This window comes from Prionailurus viverrinus, chromosome B1 (genome assembly GCF_022837055.1).
Source record: "Prionailurus viverrinus isolate Anna chromosome B1, UM_Priviv_1.0, whole genome shotgun sequence".
Taxonomy (NCBI): domain Eukaryota; kingdom Metazoa; phylum Chordata; class Mammalia; order Carnivora; family Felidae; genus Prionailurus; species Prionailurus viverrinus.
Window position 1 is genome coordinate 43,265,099 of NC_062564.1, and position 22,452 is coordinate 43,287,550.

At 37.5% G+C, this 22,452-nt stretch overlaps 1 protein-coding gene across 9 annotated transcripts in view; it reads right to left on the reverse strand.

The window, feature by feature from the left end:
* Positions 1-22,452, reverse strand: part of LOC125164952 (A disintegrin and metallopeptidase domain 3-like) — a 156,194-nt gene that overhangs the window by 109,461 nt on the left and 24,281 nt on the right. For all 9 annotated transcript variants that reach the window (XR_007151879.1, XR_007151878.1, XM_047857667.1 and 6 more), the window contains exons 5-6: positions 1,232-1,308; positions 362-539 (exon numbers count right to left, since the gene is read on the reverse strand). Coding sequence is in view for 7 of the 9 variants with exons in the window: in XM_047857667.1 (XP_047713623.1) it covers positions 362-539; positions 1,232-1,308 (255 nt within the window). In the remaining 2 variants the exon portion in view is untranslated. The remainder of the gene's footprint in view (positions 1-361; positions 540-1,231; positions 1,309-22,452) is intronic.

Consider the following 22,452-nt stretch of genomic DNA (forward strand, 5'->3'; position numbering starts at 1 on the left):
TATAAAAATTTTTTAACGTTTATTCATTTTTTTTTTGAGAGACAGAGAGTGAGCAGGGGAGGGGCAGAGAGAGGGGGAGACACAATCTGAAGCAGGCTCCAGGCTCTGAGCTGGCAGCATAGAGCCTGATGCGGGGCTCGAACTTATGGATGGTGAGCTCATGACCTGAGCCGAAGTCTGACACCCAACCAACTGAGCTACCCAGGCACCCCAAAAATATATTTAAAATAAATATCTTACAATTGAAAATTTTAATATAATCAAATCAGTTTAAATCTGTTTTCCAAATGTAACACATTCCAATGTGAATAAATTTATCAAAGATAACACAAGTGAAGATCACATTTAAGTAGTTACTTACTTCTGATTTCACAAGTATCCGGTAGGACTGATCTACCACTTGGGTCATGGGATAATTTTCTTGTAAGGGCAAAAACTCAATTTTATTATTCTTTATTTGATAAAGCATATGCTCATATGCAGCTGCAGACTCCAATGGTTCAATGCCATAACTGACGTTCTCCAACTGCAATAATCCCCTAAATATTTAAACACATAAAAAAGAAATAAAAAGATAATTAATATAGAGTACCCACTGGAAATGTAAATCACCATTAAATAAAAAATTTTATAGAAATTTAACAGTGGTGCTTATGGTCTAATATCTAAGAATCATCTCTTTGTACTTTGATAAACTTTCAAACACAATTTTATAGCTTCTCTCTATTATGCCATTTGGAGTCATTGTGGTTCTAGTGTGACTAAGAAATTTGAATATTCTTCAAACTAGTTAGTGGAAACTATTTCTGCATAAGTATTATGACTGCATGCCTGGGACAGTGATTAAAAAAGAGAAGGAGGAAAAGAAAGTATATGGGAAGAAACACAATCAAAGTCTCTATTTTCTTTGTCTTCATTCTATCCTTCAAGATGTTTCTGAAAATTAAAAGATCACACAAGATTTTGGGGACGCCTGGGTGGCTCAGTCCACTTCAGCTGAAGTCATGATCTTGCAGTTCATGGGTTCAAGCCCCACTTCAGGCTCTGTGCTGACAGCTCTGAGCCTGGAGCCTGCTTCAGATTCTATATCTCTCTCTCTGTCTGCCCCTCCCCCATTCACACTCTGTCTCTATCTTTGTCTCTGTCTCTCAAAAATAAATAAACTTAAAAAAAATTTTTTTAAGACCACACAAGATTTTCAATCATGTTCATCTCTAGAAAATGCCATTACCTGAGTCCAGAACAAGTGCTAAGTGTCACAACTGATTTTGGAACCTCTGCGGCGTATCCTTGATAAAGGCAATGGCCCTAAAGAGGAGTATATGAAGATACATTCATGAATAATTGGGTTTTTTTTAAGTTTTTATTTAAATTCAGTTAGTTAACACACAGTGTAATATTAGATTCAGGTGCACAACACAGTGATTCAATACTTCTATACAACATCCAGCGCTCATCACAACAAGTGCATAAATGATTTGTAAATAAAGTTTTTGGTTTATCCTTACTTCCTAAACATCATCAAACATTCATATGTAGCCATTACCATATTATCCACCAGATATTGCATTACTTGCAATCTCTTCCTCTTAACTCTTTTTGATTAAGAATAATCATGACTCTTATCCTTCCCCAGATAATCCTTACTATAATTCTAATTTTTTTCAACTTCCTTTACTGCATCTTTTCTTTCTAAGCCACATTTCTTGAATGTATAGTTTATAACTACTAACTTTATGTATCTCACAGTAGTAATTTGACTTCAAATCTGAACATTTCACTTATTTTTTAAGTTACCCAAAAGCATCTTAAATGATACTTCTTTTTTTTTTTTTATTTCTCGGTAATATCTCACCATGTTTATCATCTTATTCCAACCTCTCCTCTCCATGGACTTTCACAGCATTGGTATTCCCAGGTTCTCCCCTATTACTCTCTTTCAGTGAATATTCCCATCTCTCCCCTTAAAATTCTAGTGATTCTACAGTCAGTCTGTTCCTTTGCTAACGCTATGCTATTATGATTCACATTATTTCCTATGAATTTGTTTATATGTTGTTATTATACATTATTAGCTGCCATACATATTATTTCCATTCGTTCCAGATAGGAACTTTCCTCACTGAGAGGCAGTGGCACAGGTAATACCTCTTACCACCACAGGCTGAAATAGCAGAGGTCCAGTAGAGCTAGAAGAACAAAGCACAACAGAATAACTTTAAAACCTACAAGAAAGCTAAATTATCATTCAAATAACACACTCTAAATCTAAACTTAAACTGGGTGACTGCTTTCAAAAACAGAAGACTTAAATATCAAGGACACAAGCAAAAATCACTCACTATATCAAGAACTGAAGAAAAAAAAAGAGAGAGAGAGAAAAAACAACCAACTGATGCCAATATTGATATGAGACACATGTTGGAACTAGCAGATAAGATTTTAAACCAGCCATGGAGAACTGCTTCAGTGAACAATTACAAATTATCTTGAAAGAAATGACAGAATAGAAATAAAAGCCACAAAGAAAGCAAATAAATTATTAGGATAAGCTCAAAAGTAAAGTGGAGATGACAAGGGTTAGAATCTCTGAACTTGAGGACAGATCAGTGGAATTTATCCAATATATGAAAGAGAAAAATGAGCTAAGAAAATCCTAGAGCCTCAAATAAGCTGTGGAACAATACCAGATCTAAAATATATATCAGAATCCAAGAAAGAAAACAGAGAGAACGTGGAATTGAAAAGTACTCAGAGAAATAAAGGCTGAAATTCTGGTCAGGAAGATAGAGTAGGAAGCCCTGGACCCCCTACCATAGAACAAATACACCAATTTAGCAGTAATACATGGACAAATTCTCTTTATGATTAATCAAAAACTAATTGAAAGGCTTCTACACCACTCTAGGAGAATGCAAAATCAGACTCATTAAAGCCACTATGGAGATTTGGTATACCTTACATCAGGGACACTGTCCAGGGCACTGCCATATGATCACAAAGAGACCCTTCGTTTCCCAGCTTGACCAGGGAAGGAAAGGGATTTTTCACATATCAGGTGCCCCAATTTTTCTGAAGGGGCTACCAAAAGAACTGTGTCACCAGTCTTGGAGCCCTGATGAGTTCAGCACAGCTAGCAACCCAGGCAAAAATAAGGGTGGTGACTTGGACTAGTTACACATAATTGATCTGCAACACAGAGTAATTGATCAGCACAGAGTAAGTTAATGCAAATTCTATCTTTCTGCCTTTAACTAGAGAAGGAAAAAGTTTATTCATGCATGCAGTGCCCCACTCCACCAAAACTGCTCATAGAATTAGCATCTGTCTCACCAATCCTGGAGCACTGATAGACCTGGTACAATCTAGTTGCCTCTACAATCTAGAGACCAGAGATAACAGTTTGGAATGGTAGATACCTTTGATCCTCCTTCCTAACCAGCACAGAGACAGCAGGACAGCTTCTACCTGAAGAAATAAAAAGTTAGTAGAGGCCCCCAAAATCAATGGCAAGGCTGATTTGGGGAGTCCGCATCTGCATAAGGCCAGTTGGTGAAGACTGGGAGAGGTGACTGCTTTGACTATGAGCCAACAACCCAAACAGTGAGTCAAGTAAAATGAAGAATCAGGAAAAAAATGTTTCAAACAAGGAACAAGATAAATCTCCAGAAATTGACCCTATTGAAATGAACTTAAACGATTAACATTAGGGAGAAGTTAAAAAGAATTCTCAGACACAAACTTCCAGCTACAAAATAATAAGTAATGGGGATATAATGTACAGTACAGTGACTGCAGTTAATTATTCTATATTATACTATATTGTCTATTTGAAAGTTGCTAAGAGAATAGATCTTAAAATCCAGTAACTGTATGGTGATGGATGTTAACTAGAATAACTGTGGTAATGATTTGACAACATATACAAATACTGAATCATGTTGAACATCTGAACCTGATATAATGTTAATGCCAATTATACCTCAATAAAAAAATAACTCTCATAAAGATACACACTGAGGTCAAGAGAACAATGCATGAACAAAATAAGAATTTTTTTTCTTTTTGTTTTTAATATAATTTATTGTCAAATTGGCTAACATACAGTGTGTAAAGTGTGCTCCTGGCTTTTTGGGGTAGACTCCCATGGTTCATCACTTACATACAGCACCCAGTGCTCATCCCAACAAGTGCCCTCCTCAATGCCCATCACCCAGTTTCCCCTCTCCCCCACCCCCCAATTAACCCTCAGTGTGTTCTCAGTGTTTAAGAGTCTCTTATGGTTTGTAAATATTTTTCCCCTTCTCTTCCCCCATGGTCCTCTGTTAAGTTTCTCAAGATCCACATTATGAGGTAAAACATGATATCTGTCCTTCTCTGACTGACTTATTTCACTCAGCATAATACCTTCCAACTCCATCCACATTGCTGCAAATGGCAGGATTTCATTCTTTCTCATTGCCAAGTAGTATTCCATTGTATATATGAACCACATCTTCTTTATCTATTCATCAGTTGATGGACATTTAGGCTCTTTCCATAATTTGGCTATTGTTGAAAGTGCTGCTATAAACATTAGGGTACACGTGCCTCTATGAATCAACACTCCTGTATCCCTTGCATAAATTCCTAGTAGTGCTATTCCTGGATCATAGGGCAATTATATTTTTAATTTTTTGAGGAACCTCCTCACTGTTTTCCAGTGCAGCTTCACCAGTTTACATTCCCACCAACAGTGCAAGAGGGTTCCAGTTTCTCCACATCCTCGCCAGCATCTGTTGTTTCCTGAGTTGTTCGTTTTAGCCACTCTTCCCGGTGTGAGGTGGCATCTCAGTGTGGTTTTGATTTGTATTTCCCTGATAATGAGTGACAAACAAATTAATAATTTAAAAAAGAGATAGGAAAATTCACTAGAAAGTTTCAACAGCAGACCAGATCAAGCATAAGAAAAATATCAACTTAAAGACAGGTCTGAGTAGCAAACAGACTAACTTACTGGGGTATTATCAAAGCCTAACTGACCTGGGGAAGAGAAATACCCAACTCCAGCCCACTTGGGCCATTCTGCCCCACCTAAGGAGGAAGAAAAAGAAAAACTGAGAAAGATTTGTGATGTGCATAGTCCGGAGGCACAGGCCAAGTAAAACACTGAAAGTTAACCATATGACTAAAGAACACTTTTCTCCTCACAGCTGACCACTACATTACTGAAGGCATATTTATAGCAGTTCCTTTCACCTGCTACATCATGTCCAGCTATTGAGAAAAATACCTAAGGCAAAAACACAATTTGAAAAGACAGAGCAAGTATCAGAAACAGACATGGCAGGAATGTTAGAATAATATTTATTATTATACTAAGTGCTCTAATGGATAAACTAGACACTGTGTAAGAATAGATGACCAATGTAATCAGAAAGATAGAAATCCTCAGAAAGCACCAAAAATAAATGCTAGAGATGAAAAACACCATAACAGAAATGAAGAGTACCTTTAATGGCTCACTGGTAGTTGAGAAGTGACTGAGGAAAGAATCTCTGCACTTGAGGATATATCAACAAAACTTTAAAATCTGAAAAGAAAAATAAAAGACTAAGACAGAAGAATATATTCAAAGACTACGGTACAACCACAAAAGTTGTAACATACACACGATGGGAATAACAGAAAGAGAAGAAAAAGAGAAAGGAGCAGAAGATATATTTGAACAATAATAACTGACAATTTCCCCAAATTAATGTCAGACACCAAGTCACAGATCCAAACAGCTCACAGAATTCCACACAGAATTAAAAAAACAAACAAACAAATAAAACCCACTACACCTTGGAACATCATTTTCAAACTACAGAAAATCAAATATAAAGAAAAAGTCCTAAAAGAAGCCAGGGGGAAAAGACTTTTAACTATAGAAGAACAATAATAAGAATTACATAAGATTTCTCTTCATAAATCATGCACACAAGAAAAGATTAAAGCAAAATATTTAAAGCATTGAGAGAAAAAACACCCTGCCAACCAAGGATTCTATATCTTGCAAAATTATCCTTCAAAAAGAAAGAAGTAAGGAATTTATGAGACGAACAAAAATTGAGGGAATTTATTGCCAGCAGACTTGTTTTCAAGAAATATTTTGAAAAAATCCTATATAGAAAAGGAAAATGATAGGAGTTGCGGCAAGATGGCGGCTTAGGAGGACGCTGGGCTCACCGCACATCCTGCTGATCACTTAGATTCCATCTACACCTGCCTAAATAACCCAGAAAACCGCCAGAGGATTAGCAGAACGGAGTCGCCGGAGCCAAACGCAGACGAGAGGCCCACGGAAGAGGGTAGGAAGGGCGGCGACACGGTGCGCGCTCCACGGACTGGTGGGAGGGAGCCGGGGCGGAGGGGCGGCTCGCCGGCCAAGCAGAGCCCCCGAGTCTGGCTTGCAAAAGCGGAGGGGCCGGGCGGACTGTGTTCCCACAACAAGCGCGTCTTAGCGTCTGGGAGGTCATAAGTTAACAGCTCTGCTCGGAAAGCGGGAAGGCTGGAGGACAAAGGGAGGGAGAGCTGCTGAGCCCCCTGATAACAGAGCTCAGTTTGGTGGGGAACAAGGGCGCTCACCAGCGCCATCTCCCCCGCCCATCCCCCAGCCGAAATCCCAAAGGGAACTGGTTCCTGCCAGGGAACTTACTCGCTCCGCGCAAACACCCAACTCTGCGCTTCTGCGGAGCCAAACCTCCGGCAGCGGATCTGACTCCCTCCCGCTGCCACAGGGCCCCTCCTGAAGTGGATTACCTAAGGAGAAGCTATCTAAGCCTGCCCCTCCTGCCCCCAAGCACCTTGCCTACCCACCCCAGCTAATACGCCAGATCCCCAGCATCACAAGCCTGGCAGTGTGCAAGTAGCCCAGACGGGCCACGCCAACCCACAGTGAATCCCGCCCCTAGGAGAGGGGAAGAGAAGGCACACACCAGTCTGACTGTGGCTCCAGCGGTGGGCTGGGGGCAGACATCAGGTCTGACTGCGGCCCTGCACACCAACTCCAGTTATACACCACAGCACAGGGGAAGTGCCCTGCAGGTCCTCACCACGCCAGGGACTATCCAAAATGACCAAGTGGAAGAATTCCCCTCAGAAGAATCTCCAGGAAATAACAACAGGTAATGAGCTGATCAAAAAGGACTTAAATAACATAACAGAAAGTGAATTTAGAATAATAGTCATAAAATTAATCGCTGGGCTTGAAAACAGTATACAGGACAGCAGAGAATCTCTTGCTACAGAGATCAAGGGACTAAGGAACAGTCACGAGGAGCTGAAAAACGCTTTAAACGAAATGCATAACAAAATGGAAACCACCACAGCTCGGCTTGAAGAGGCAGAGGAGAGAATAGGTGAACTAGAAGATAAAGTTATGGAAAAAGAGGAAGCTGAGAAAAAGAGAGATAAAAAAATCCAGGAGTATGAGGGGAAAATTAGAGAATTAAGTGATACACTAAAAAGAAATAATATACGCATAATTGGTATCCCAGAGGAGGAAGAGAGAGGGAAAGGTGCTGAAGGGGTACTTGAAGAAATCATAGCTGAGAACTTCCCTGAACTGGGGAAGGAAAAAGGCATTGAAATCCAAGAGGCACAGAGAACTCCCTTCAGACGTAACTTGAATCGACCTTCTGCACGACATATCATAGTGAAACTGGCAAAATACAAGGATAAAGAGAAAATTCTGAAAGCAGCAAGGGGTAAACGTGCCCTCACATATAAAGGGAGACCTATAAGACTCGTGACTGATCTCTCTTTTGAAACTTGGCAGGCCAGAAAGAATTGGCAAGAGATTTTCAGGGTGCTAGACAGAAAAAATATGCAGCCAAGAATCCTTTATCCAGCAAGTCTGTCATTTAGAATAGAAGGAGAGATAAAGGTCTTCCCAAACAAACAAAAACTGAAGGAATTTGTCACCACTAAACCAGCCCTACAAGAGATCCTAAGGGGGACCCTGTGAGACAAAGTCCCAGAGACATCACTATAAGCATAAAACATACAGACATCACAATGACTCTAAACCCGTATCTTTCTATAATAACACTGAATGTAAATGGATTAAATGCGCCAACCAAAAGACATAGGGTATCAGAATGGATAAAAAAAAACAAGACCCATCTATTTGCTGTCTACAAGAGTCTCATTTTAGACCTGAGGACACCTTTAGATTGAGAGTGAGGGGATGGAGAACTATTTATCATGCGACGGGAAGCCAAAAGAAAGCTGGAGTAGCCATACTTATATCAGACACACTAGACTTTAAATTAAAGGCTGTAACAAGAGATGAAGAAGGACATTATATAATAGTTACAGGGTCTATCCATCAGGAAGAGCTAACAATTATAAATGTCTATGCACCGAATACAGGAGCCCCCAAATATATAAAACAATTACTCATAAACATAAGCAACCTTATTGATAAGAATGTGGTAATTGCAGGGGACTTTAATACACCACTTACAGAAATGGATAGATCATCTAGACACACGGTCAATAAAGAAACAAGGGCCCTGAATGAGACATTGGATCAGATGGACTTGACAGATATATTTAGAACTCTGCATCCCAAAGCAACAGAATATACTTTCTTCTCGAGTGCACATGGAACATTCTCCAAGATAGATCATATACTGGGTCACAAAACAGCCCTTCATAAGTTTACAAGAATTGAAATTATACCATGCTTACTTTCAGACCACAATGCTATGAAGCTTGAAATCAACCACAGAAAAAAGTCTGGAAAACCTCCAAAAGCATGGAGGTTAAAGAACACCCTACTAACGAATGAGTGGGTCAACCAGACAATTAGAGAAGAAATTAAAAAATATATGGAAACAAACGAAAATGAAAATACAACAATCCAAACGCTTTGGGACGCAGCAAAGGCAGTCCTGAGAGGAAAATACATTGTAATCCAGGCCTATCTCAATAAACAAGAAAAATCCCAAATACAAAATCTAACAGCACACCTAAAGGAACTAGAAGCAGAACAGCAAAGGCAGCCTAAGCCCAGCAGAAGAAGAGAAATAATAAAGATCAGAGCAGAAATAAACAATATAGAAACTAAAAAAACTGTAGAGCAGATCAACGAAACCAAGAGTTGGTTTTTTGAAAAAATAAACAAAATTGACAAACCTCTAGCCAGGCTTCTCAAAAAGAAAAGGGAGATGACCCAAATAGATAAAATCATGAATGAAAATGGAATTATTACAACCAATCCCTCACAGATACAAACAATTATCAGGGAATACTATGAAAAATTATATGCCAACAAACTGGACAACCTGGAAGAAATGGACAAATTCCTGAACACCCACACTCTTCCAAAACTCAATCAGGAGGAAATAGAAAGCTTGAACAGACCCATAACCAGCGAAGAAATTGAATCGGTTATCAAAAATCTCCCAACAAATAAGAGTCCAGGACCAGATGGCTTCCCATGGGAGTTCTACCAGACGTTTAAAGCAGAGATATTACCTATCCTTCTCAAGTTATTCCAAGAAATAGAAAGGGAAGGAAAACTTCCAGACTCATTCTATGAAGCCAGTATTACTTTGATTCCTAAACCAGACAGAGACCCAGTAAAAAAAGAGAACTACAGGCCAATATCCCTGATGAATATGGATGCAAAAATTCTCAATAAGGTACTAGCAAATCGAATTCAACGACATATAAAAAGAATTATTCACCATGATCAAGTGGGATTCATTCCTGGGATGCAGGGCTGGTTCAACATTTGCAAATCAATCAACGTGATACATCACATTAAAAAAAAAAAAAGAGAAGAACCATATGATCCTGTCAATCGATGCAGAAAAGGCCTTCGACAAAATCCAGCACCCTTTCTTAATAAAAACCCTTGAGAAAGTCGGGATAGAAGGAACATACTTAAAGATCATAAAAGCCATTTATGAAAAGCCCACAGCTAACATCATCCTCAACGGGGAAAAACTGAGAGCTTTTTCCCTGAGATCAGGAACACGACAAGGATGCCCACTCTCACCGCTGCTGTTTAACATAGTGCTGGAAGTTCTAGCATCAGCAATCAGACAACAAAAGGAAATCAAAGGCATCAAAATTGGCAAAGATGAAGTCAAGCTTTCGCTTTTTGCAGATGACATGATATTATACATGGAAAACCCGATAGACTCCACCAAAAGTCTGCTAGAACTGATACATGAATGCAGCAAAGTTGCAGGATACAAAATCAATGTACAGAAATCAGTTGCATTCTTATACACTAACAATGAAGCAACAGAAAGACAAATAAAGAAACTGATCCCATTCACAATTGCACCAAGAAGCATAAAATACCTAGGAATAAATCTAACCAAAGATGTAAAGGATCTGTATGCTGAAAACTATAGAAAGCTTCTGAAGGAAATTGAAGAAGATTTAAAGAAATGGAAAGACATTCCCTGCTCATGGATTGGAAGAATAAATATTGTCAAAATGTCAATACTACCCAAAGCTATCTACACATTCAATGCAATCCCAATCAAAATTGCACCAGCATTCTTCTCGAAACTAGAACAAGCAATCCTAAAATTCATATGGAACCACAAAAGGCCCCGAATAGCCAAAGGAATTTTGAAGAAGAAGACCAAAGCAGGAGGCATCACAATCCCAGACTTTAGCCTCTACTACAAAGCTGTCATCATCAAGACAGCATGGTATTGGCACCAAAACAGACACATAGACCAATGGAATAGAATAGAAACCCCAGAACTAGACCCACAAACGTATGGCCAACTCATCTTTGACAAAGCAGGAAAGAACATCCAATGGAAAAAAGACAGCCTCTTTAACAAATGGTGCTGGGAGAACTGGACAGCAACATGCAGAAGGTTGAAACTAGACCACTTTCTCACACCATTCACAAAAATAAACTCAAAATGGATAAAGGACCTCAATGTGAGACAGGAAACCATCAAAACCTTAGAGGAGAAAGCAGGAAAAGACCTCTCTGACCTCAGCCGTAGCAATCTCTTACTCGACACATCCCCAAAGGCAAGGGAATTAAAAGCAAAAGTGAATTACTGGGACCTTATGAAGTTAAAAAGCTTCTGCACAGCAAAGGAAACAACCAACAAAACTAAAAGGCAACCAACGGAATGGGAAAGATATTCGCAAATGACATATCGGACAATTTGAAAGTGGACACAGTTGAACTCAGCAACATCATCAATCAACTGGATATAACTGACATCTATAGACTACTTCATCCAAAAATAGCAGAATACACATTTTTCTCAAGTTCATAAGGAACATTCACCAGGACAGACATTCCGAGCCATAAAAAGCACACTAGCAACTTAAAAGAATAGAAATAATACAATGTCTGCTATTAGACCACAATGGAATTAAATTACAAGTCAATAACAAGAAGATAGCTGGAAAATCCCAAACACATGCTTCTCAGGATGTTTGAGTGGCTCAGTTGTTAAGCGTCCAACTCTTGCTTTTGACTCAGGTCATGATCTCACTGTTCATGAGTTTGAACTCCCATACTCTCAGCACAGAGCCTGCTTGGGATTCTCTCCGTCTGTCTGTCTGTCTGTCTCTCTCCCTTTCTCTCTGCTCTTCCCTCCCCAGCTCATGCATGTGTGCTATCAAAATAGAAGAAAATTTTTTTAAAAACTTCATGCTTCTAAAGGACACACGGATCAAAAAGAAATGTCAAAAGAAATTTATTTTTTTAACTAAATAGAAATAAAATACAGCTTTTCAAATTTATGGGAAGCAGCAAAAATAGTGTTTAGGGGGAAATCTATAGCATTTAATGCATATATTTAAAAAGAAGAAAGTTCTAAAATCAACAATCTAAGTTTCCCCCTTGAGTAACTAAAAAAAGAAGAGCAAATTGAATCCAAAGTAAACTAAAAAAAAAGGAAATTATAAGACACTGAAAACAGGAAATCAACACAGAAAATGAATAAAACCACAAGCTGGTTCTTTGAAAATATCAATAAAATCAATAAGCCTCTAGCCACACAGTCTAACTTAAATGAGAGAAAATAATTACCAATATCAAAATTAAAAAGGCAACATAACTATGGATCCCATAAGTACTAAAAGATAATATAGGAATATGATGAACAACTCCTCACCCACAAATTTGAAAATGTAGATGAAATGGACCAACTCCTTGAAGAACACAATTCGTCAACCCTCACACAAGGTGAAACAGACAATCTGAATGGGTCTGTATTTATTAATCAAATATAAAATTAATAATCTTCCAAAACAGAATGCACAAGGACCAGATAGGTTCATTGTTGAACTCCTCCAAATATTTAAGGAAGAAATTATACCAATTCTCTACAAACTCTTTCAGAGTATAGAAGCAGAGGGAATACTTTCTCACTCATTCTGTGGGGACAGTATTATCCTAATACCAGTCAAAAATATTAAAAGAAAACTTCAGACCAATGTCTCTCATGAACATATATGCAAAAATCCTTAGCAACATATTAGCAAATCAAGTCCAACAATTAATAAAAATAATTATAAACCACCAAAAACTTGGATTTGTCTAAAGTATGCAAAGCTGGTTCAACATTCAAAAATGAAGTAATGTAAGGTAAGCAATTACAGAAATAGGTTAAAAAAGAAAAATCAGTAAAATCAGTAATGTTTCACAGGACAAAATCAACATGTAAAAATCACTTGATTTTATATACTAACAAATAAAACTTTATTAGTTTAAAACTAATAAACTTGCTTTAAAAGCAAACCCATTTATAATGGCACCCAAAAGAATAAAAAAGGAATAAATTTAATAAAGAAAGATCTATACCCTAAAAACTATAATACAGTGATGAAAGAAACTGATGACGATGCAATAGTAAGATATCCTGCATTCAGGAATTTTAAAAAAAAATATTATTAAATGTCCATACTACCTAAAGCAATCTACAAATCAACACAATCCCTAATTCACTGGAATTCTTCACAGAACCAGAAAAAAAAAACTAAAATTTTTATGGAACCACAAAAGAACCCAAATAGCCAAAGCAATCTGGAGAAAGCTGAGGAATCACAATTCCTGATTTCAAACTCTATGGCAAATCTACAGTAATCAGAAAATTATGATATTGGCTTAAAAAAACAACAGATAGAAGAACAGAACAGAATTAAGAGCCTAGATATATACCCAAACATATAACATCAACTAATCTTTCACAAGGGTACCAAAAACACACAATGGGGAAAGGACAGTCTCTTTAATAAATGGTGAAAAAAACTAAATATCTAAATGCAAAATAATGATATTGGACCCCTACCTTACACCACTTAAATAAAATTAACTTGAAATGGATTAAAGACTTAAAGATATAAAGCCATAAAACTAGAAGAAACACAGGAAAACCTCCTTGATGTTGGTCTTGGCAATCAGTTTTGGCTTTGACATGAAAATCACAGGAAAGAAAAGCAAAAAGTTTTAAATGGAACTGCATCAAACTAAAAAGTTTCTGCACAGCAAAGGAAATACTCAACAAAATGAAAAGGCAATATATGTATTGGGAGAAAATATTTGCAAACCACATATCTGTAAGAGGTTAACCAAAATATACGAGATATTTATATAACTCAACAGCAGAAAAGCAAATAATCCAATAATAAATGAGCAAAGGACATGAAAAGATGTTTCTCCAAAGAAGATATACAACAGATATATAAAAAGGTGCTCAACATCACTAATCATGAGGAAATGCAAATCAAAACAATGAGATATCACTTCTTACCCAATAGGGTGGCTTTTTATCAAAAAGACAAGAGATAACAAGTGTTGGCAAGGATGTGGAGAAAAGGGAACCATTGTATGTGGTCAGTAAGAATGTAAATGGGTATGGTCATAATGGAAAACAATATGGAGATCGCTCAAAAAATTAAAAACAAAACTGAACTATGATTCAGCAATCTCACTTCTAGATATACATCCAAAAGAAAGGAAATCAGTTTCTCAAAGAGATATCTCCATTCATTGTTCATTGCAGGAATATTCACAATACCCATTATATGGAAACAACCGAAGTTTTCAAGGATGGATGAATGGGCATAGAAAATGTGTTATGTATGTGTGTGAATATTATTCACCCATGAGAGAGAAGGAAATTCTGCCATTACAACAACATGGATGAACCTAGAGGACATTGTACAAAATGAAATCAACCTGACAAATACAAATACTGTAAGATCTCACTTAGGTGTGAAATCTAAAAACAAAAAGTTGAACTCATTAAAACAGAGTAGAATGCTGGTTACCAGGTGGTGGGGGTTGGGAGAAATGGAGAGATGCTAGTCAAAAGGTATAAGCCTTGGAGCTCCTGGGTTGGTTAAGCTTCCGATGTCAGCTCAAATCATGATCTCACGGTTTGTGGGTTTGAGCCCCACATCGGGATCTATGCTAACAGCTTGGAGCATGGAGCCTGCTTCAGATGCTGTGTCTCCCTCTTTCTCTGCCCCTCCCCAGCCTGTGCTCTCTCTCTCAAAATAAATATTTAAAAAAAAGGTATAAGCCTTAAGTTATAAGATGATTAAGCTCTGGGGATCCAATGTATAGCATGGTGACTATAGTTAAAAATAATGTGTTATACCCCTCCCCCACTCATGCACTATCTCTCTCCCTCTCAAAAAATAAATAAATAAATAAATAAATAAATAAATAAATAAAATAACGTGTTCTATACTTGAAATTTGTTGAGAGTAAACCTTAAGTGTTCTCACCACCCTCCCCCCCACAAAATTATATATATATATAAAGTTATACATATAGTTGTATACATATAGATTTATATATACAAAGTTATGTATATATAGTTATATATAGAGAGATTTATATATATAAAGTTATATATATAGAAAAGGCTGGGGCGCCTGGGTGGTGCAGTCGGTTAAGCGTCCGACTTCAGCCAGGTCACGATCTCGCAGTCCGTGAGTTCGAGCCCCGCGTTGGGCTCTGAGCTGATGGCTCGGAGTCTGGAGCCTGTTTCCGATTCTGTGTCTCCCTCTCTCTCTGCCCCTCCCTCGTTCATGCTCTGTCTCTCTCTGTCCCAAAAATAAATTAAAAAAATAAACGTTGAAAAAAAAATTAAAAAAAAAAAAAGAAAAGGCTGAGAAGTGTATTAATATTATGGTAGAGGGTAAATTACTTTTAATTCTAGTATAAAAGTTAAAAGACAAAAATATTAAAAATAACTATCACTAAAAAACATGTTAAAAGGTCCCCTAAAGAATGTCAAAAAGAAATTCCAAAAAACAAAGGTGATAATATCACATGAAGGCTTGGAGCATCATAAAGAATTGGGTGGGGTGTGGGGGGATACGGATTAATATAGTGGTAAATATAATGGGCAATCTCTTCATTCGTGAGTTTCTTAAATCTTACTTGGTTGTTGAGACAAAAATCATACAATATTATCTGATACTTAACGTATGTAAAGGAATATTTAATCAATTGTATTTTTTTTTTTAATTTTTTTTTTTCAACGTTTATTTATTTTTGGGACAGAGAGAGACAGAGCATGAACGGGGGAGGGGCAGAGAGAGAGGGAGACACAGAATCGGAAACAGGCTCCAGGCTCCGAGCCATCAGCCCAGAGCCTGACGCGGGGCTCGAACTCCCGGACCGCGAGATCGTGACCTGGCTGAAGTCGGACGCTCAACCGACTGCGCCACCCAGGCGCCCCTAATCAATTGTATTTTTAAAGTGCAGAGGATAAATGAACCCAAACAGTAACAGTTTCAATATTTTGCTGAAATAGTATAAAGTCCATAATAGTAGGAAATACTTTAAAAGGAAATATTTTAAAACACTATAAATAAATCATGATGTAATCTACAAAATGTCCAAATACCCAGATGAAGGCAAGAAGAGACAAAGGAATCAGTAACATAGAAAAAAAAACAAAAACAAAAACAAAAAAGAAACACCTGGGTTATGGCAAACAAAAACCCTAAGACATCAATAATTAATTTATGTATAAATAGTCTAAAATAGTAAACAAAATACAGAGTACACAGGAGAAAAAAGAAACACACTGTGACCTAACTAAATACTCTTAAGAATCTCATTTCAAACATAACAGAGGTAGACTGAAATGAAAATAATGGAAAAATATATGTGACATGAGTATTCTTAAAAATAAACCAAAGTGGCTCTATTAATACCAGATAAAGTGGATTTAGTAGCAAAGAAATCTACTTGGGGCAAAGAGAGTCATTGCATAATCATAAAAGCATCAATCCATCAAGAAGACATGGCAAACCTGAGGTGGCAAAGTGGCCACACTGTGGAAGGTAGGAGCTGTGGGGAGTTGATTTGGGGGAGAAAAGAACTGCAGGTGCTGAGAAGGTGAAGGAGCCCTGATCACAGAGAGAGGAACAAGACAGAAAGAGTGAAAGCATGTGCAGGAGACTGCACAAGAAAAACTCTTCCCCAAAACCACTGACTGGAAAAAGAGGGGTTGACCACCCACTGCAAGTTTGTATAAGTAATGGAGCACAAATCTGAAGCTTTGGAGGTCTGTGCCATCACCAGGGTAGTGCATGGAGGATTTGATGGTGCTCTAGTAGGGAAGGAGAGGAGAGACCTGAGAGCAGGCAGCCTGGCCCCTGGATCACATGGAGAAACACAGTTCCCCTACTTGGAGTGCACATGGGAGTGGTGACATGGCCTCTCCAGGGACAAAAGACCCAGCCAGGTGCCATTGCGCTGCCCCATTCTCGAGCATAGGAACAGATGCACTGGCTGAGGGCAGCAAATCTCAGTGCCAGGTTTTGGCTGCACAATACCATAAATTCTAAACCACTGCACAGTTGTAAAACCAATTTCCAGGACAAACCAGCAAAGGGCAAAAGTGCAGTGAGACCCTCCCAGGAGGGTCAGCACAGGTCCTCACAGGGTGGATCTCTAATATTTGGAGTTGTGAAATCCAGCTGCACACCTGAGATAAAATACAGGAGTACTGTACCACCTGGCAGGCAGACAGTTCAGACACAGGCAGAGTGAAGGCAGGTATCTGGCAGAAGCCAGGGACACAAGAGGGATAATTGTTGGCTCTTCTGTGAGGGCTTCCTGAAGAGTGGTGGGCACAAACTTCCTGCTTGAGGTAGGAAAGAACAGGACAATGCTATTTTCCTCCATGCCCATCAACACTGACCGACTTCAATGAGCAAAACAGTGCCACACAGTGTAGGCTGGAACCACTTACACCAAGCCCCACCCCACTGCACCCTGCAGGTGTATCTCCAGTAGGGCAAGTTCACCTGACAATCTGTGCGGCAGGCTTCACCCTCATAAAACACAACACAAACCACTCGCACATACTAATTCTACCATTCATAGGGTGCTGCAAAGCTTCAGCTCTAAGGGAAATAGGATCTAGCTTCCCTGTGTGTGTGTGTGTGTTTCTTTGGACCACTTTTTACTGTAGCCATTTCTCTCAGGAGCAGATATATAAAAAAAAAAAAGATTTTCCTAATAATCACACAAAAAACTAGTTGCACAAACAAAATGACAGATGAAGGAATTCATCCCCAAAGAAAGAACAGAAAGAAGTCACGGCTAATGATTTAATCAACACAGATACAAGTAAGATGTCTGAAACATAATTTAAAAACAACAATCATAAGGATACTAACTGGGCTTGAGAAAAGCATAGAAGACAACAGAGAATTCCTTCCTGCAAAGATAAAAGAACTAAAAACTAGTCGGGAAGAAATTTAAAAAAAAATGCTATAACCAAGATGCAAGACCAAGTGGATGCAATGACAACAAGGATGGAGGAAGCAGAGGAACAAAGATACCGAAGATAAAATTATGGAAAATAATGAGGCTGAAAAAAGAGGGAAAGAAAGGTATTGGATCATGAATGTAGACTTAGGGAACTCAGTGGCTTCTTAAAGCACATTAATATTCACCTCAAAGGAGTCCCAGAAGAAGAAGAGAAAGTAAAAGGAAGAGAAGGCTTATTTGAGCAAATTATAGCTAAAATTTCCCTAATCTGGGGAAGGTAAGAGACATCGAAATCCTAGAAGCACAAATAATTCCCATTCAACAAAAGCCAGCCATCACTAAGACATATCATAGTCAAATTAACAAAATACGCATACAGGAAACAAATCCTGAAAGCAACAAGGGAAAAAAGTTCTTAACCTACAATGGAAGACAGAACAGGTTCACAGAAGATCTGTCCACAGAAACGTGGCAGGACAGAAGAGAATGACATGATATATTCAATATGCTGAATAGCAAAATATGCAGAAAGAATGCTTTATCAAGCAAGGCTGTCATTCAGAAGAGGAAAGATAAAGAGTTTTCAGAAAAATAAAAATTAAAGGAGTTGGTGACTACTAACTAGCCCTACAAGAAATTTTAAGGGAAAGAAAGACCAAAATCAAAAAGACCAGAAAAAAACAGAGACCATCACCAGAAACACCAACTTTAAAGGTAACACAATGGCACTAAATTCATCTTTCAATAATCACTCTGAATGTAATTGGACTAAATGCTCCAAACGAAAGACAAGGGGCATAAGAATGAATTAAAGAAAAGAAGACAAATCTATATGGTGCCTACAAGAGACTCATTTTAGACCTAAAGAGATCTGCAGATTGAAAGTGAGGGGATGGAGAACAATCTATCATGCTAACAGGTGTGAAAAGAAAGTTGGAGTAGTGATACTTATATCAGACAAACTAGATTTTATAACAAACACGGTAAGAGGAGATGAAGAAGGGCCCTATATCAACAAAAGGAGTGTATCCCCCAAGAAGATTTAACAATGTAAATATTTATGTCCCCAACTTGTAGGAATCTAAATGTAAAAATCAACTAATAATAAACATTAAAAAATTCACTGCTAATAATACAATAACAGTAGGGGACTTTAACAGCCCACTTCCATCAATGGATAGATCATATAAGCAGAAAAATTAACAAGGAAACAATGGCTTTCAATCACACTCTAGACCAGATGGACTAAACAGACATCCAGGATATCTCATCTTAAAGCAGCAGTATACAATGTCTTCTCAAGTACACATGGAACATTCTCCATAATAGATTACATACGGAGTCACAAATAAGGCCTCAACAAGTACAAAAAGATGGACATCGTCCCATGCATATTTTCAGACCACAATACTATGAAACTTGAAATCAACCACAAGAAAAAATGTGGAAAGACAACAAATACATGGAGATTAAAGAACAACCTATTAAGAACCAATGGGTTAACCAGGAAACTAAAGAAGACATTTAAAAAATACATGGAAGCATGTGAAATGAAAACATGATGGTCCAAACCTTTGGGATGCAACTAAGCATTCCTGAGAGGGAAGTATATTGCAATACTTCAAGGAGCAAGAAAAGTCTCAAATACACAACCTATCCTTACACCTGAAGGAGCTAGAAAAGCAACATCAAATAAAGCCTAATGCCTATAGAAGAAGGGAAATAATAAAGATTAGAGCAGAAATAAACAATATAGAAATACACAAACAAACAAAAAAGAGCAGAACATATCAATAAAACTAAGAGCTGGTTCTTTGAAAGAATTAGTAATATTGTTAACCCCCTAGCCAGACTTATCAAAAAGAAAAGACAAAGGATCTAAATAAATAAAATCATTAATGAAAGAGAAGAGCTCACAACCAACACCACAGAAACACAAACAATTATATGAGAATATTATGAAAAATTATATGCAAAAAAAAACTGGGGAATCTTTAAGAAATAGATGAACTACTAGAAAAATACAAATTACCAAAATTGAAACAGGAAGAAATAGAAAATTTGAACAGACCCATAACCAGTAAATAAATTAAATCAGTAACCAAAAATCCCCAAAAGTCCAGGGCCAGATGGCTTCCCAGGGGAATTCAACCAAACATTTAAAGAAGAGTTAATACCTATTCTTTTCAAATTGTTCCAAAAAATAGAAATGGAAAGAAAACTTCCAGACTCATTCAATTAGGCCAGCATTATCTTGATTCCAAAACCACAGCCCCCACTAAAACCAAAAATTATGGGCTAATATTCCTGATAAACATGGATGAAAAAAAACATGGATGCAAAAAAACATGGATGCAAATCAAATCCAATAGTACATGAAAAGAATTATTCACCATAATCAAGTGGGATTTAGTCCATGGTTCAATATTTGCAAATCAATCAAGGTGATACACACATTAATAAAAGAAAGAATAAGATCCATACAATCTTCTCAATAAATGCAGGAAAAGCATTTGATAAAAATACCACATCCATTCTTGATAAAAAGCCTCAACAAAGTAGGTACAGACAAAACATACCTCAACACCATAAAAGCCAAATACAAAAGGCCACAGCTAATATCATCATCAACGGGGAACTCTGAGAGCTTTTCCTCTAAGGTCAGGAATAAGACAGGGATGTCCACTCTCACCATTTCTATTTAACATAGGACTGGAAGTCTTAGCCTCAGCAATCAGACCAGAAAAAGAAATAAAAGGCATACAATTCTGCAAGGAATAAGTCAAACTTTCACTATTTGCAAATGACATGATACTCTCTGCAGAAAACATGAAAGACTCCACCAAAAAATTGCTAAAACCAATACATGAATACAGCAAAGTTGCAGGCTACAAAATCAATATATAGAAATTGGTTTCAATTCTATACACCAATAATGAAGCAGCAGAAAGAGAAATCAAGGAATCAATCTCATTTACAATTGCACCAAAAACCATAAGATACCTCGGAAAAAACCTAAAGAGGTAAAAGATCTGTACTCTGAAAACTATAGCACACTTATGAAACAAAGTGAAGAGGGCACATAAATGGGGAAAAAAATCCATCTTCATGGATTAGAAGAACAAACATTGCTAAAATGTCTATACTACCCAAAGCTATCTACACATTTAATGCAATCCCTATCAAAATACCATCAGCATTTTTCACAGACCGAAAACAAACAATACTAAAATTTGTATTTAATCATAAAAGACCTCGAATAGCCAAAGCAATACTGAAAAAGAAAAGCAAAACAGGGGGCATAATGATTCTGGACTTCAAGCTTTATTACAAAGCTGCAGTCATCAAGACAGTATGGTACTGCCACAAAGGCAGACACATAGATCAATGGAACAGAATAGAAAACCCAGAAATGGATCCACAACTATATGGTCAACTCATCTTCAACAAAGCAGCAAAGAATATCCAATGGAAAAAAATACAGCCTCTTCAACAAATGGTGTTGGGAAAACCAGACAGAAACAAGCAGAAAAATGAAACTGGACCATTCACAAAAATAAATTCAAAATGGATGAAAGACCTAAATGTAAGACAGGAAACCATCAAAATCCTAGAGAACACAGGCAACAACCTCTCTGACATTGGCCGTAGCAACTTCTTACTAGACACATCTCCTGAGGCAAAGGAAACAAGAGAAAAAATAAACCATTGAGTCTTCATCAAGATAAAAAGTTTCTGCAGATAGAAGGAAACAATCAATGAAAATGAAAGGCAAGAGAAGATATTTGCAAACAACATATCTGATGACAGGTTAATATCCAAAATCTGTAAGGAATATATCAAACTCGACACCCAAAAAAACAAATAATCAAGTTAAGAAATGGGCAGAAGACCTGAATAGGTGCTTTTCCAAAGAAGACATCTAGCTAACTAACAGAAACATGAGAAGATGCTAAACATCACTCATCATCAGTGAAATACAAATCAAAAGCACAATGAAATACCACTTCACACCTGTCAGAATGGCTAAAACTAACAACACAGGAAACAACAGATGTTGGTGAGGATGCTGAGAGGCGAGAACCCTCTTACATTGTTTTGGGAATGCAAACTGGTGAAGCCACTCTGGAGAACAGTATGGAGGTTTCTCAAAAAGTTAAAAACAGAACTGCCCTATGATCCAGGATTTGGTATTTACCAAAAGGACACAAAAATACAGATTTGAAGAGGCGCATGCACCTGATTTTTATAGCAGCAATATCAACAATAGCCAAAGTATGGAAAGAGCCCAAATATCCACCGACTGATGAATGGATAAAAAAGATGTGGTATATATATATGTATATATTATTCAGTCATCAAAAAGAATGAATTCTTGCCATTTCCTATGACATAGATGGAACTGGAGTATATTATGCTAAGTGAAGTAAGTTAGAGAAAAGATAAATACCCTATGATTTCACTCATATGTGAAATTTAGGAAAGAAAACAGATGAACACATGGCAAGGTGGAAAAAAGGAGAGAGGGAAGCAAATAATAAGAGACTCTTAATGATAGAGAACAAATAGGGTTGGTGGAGGGAGGTGGCTTGGGGATGTGCTAAATGGGTGATGGGTATTAAGGAGGGCACTTGTTATGATGAACACTTGGTGTTATATGTAAGTGATGAATCACTAAATTC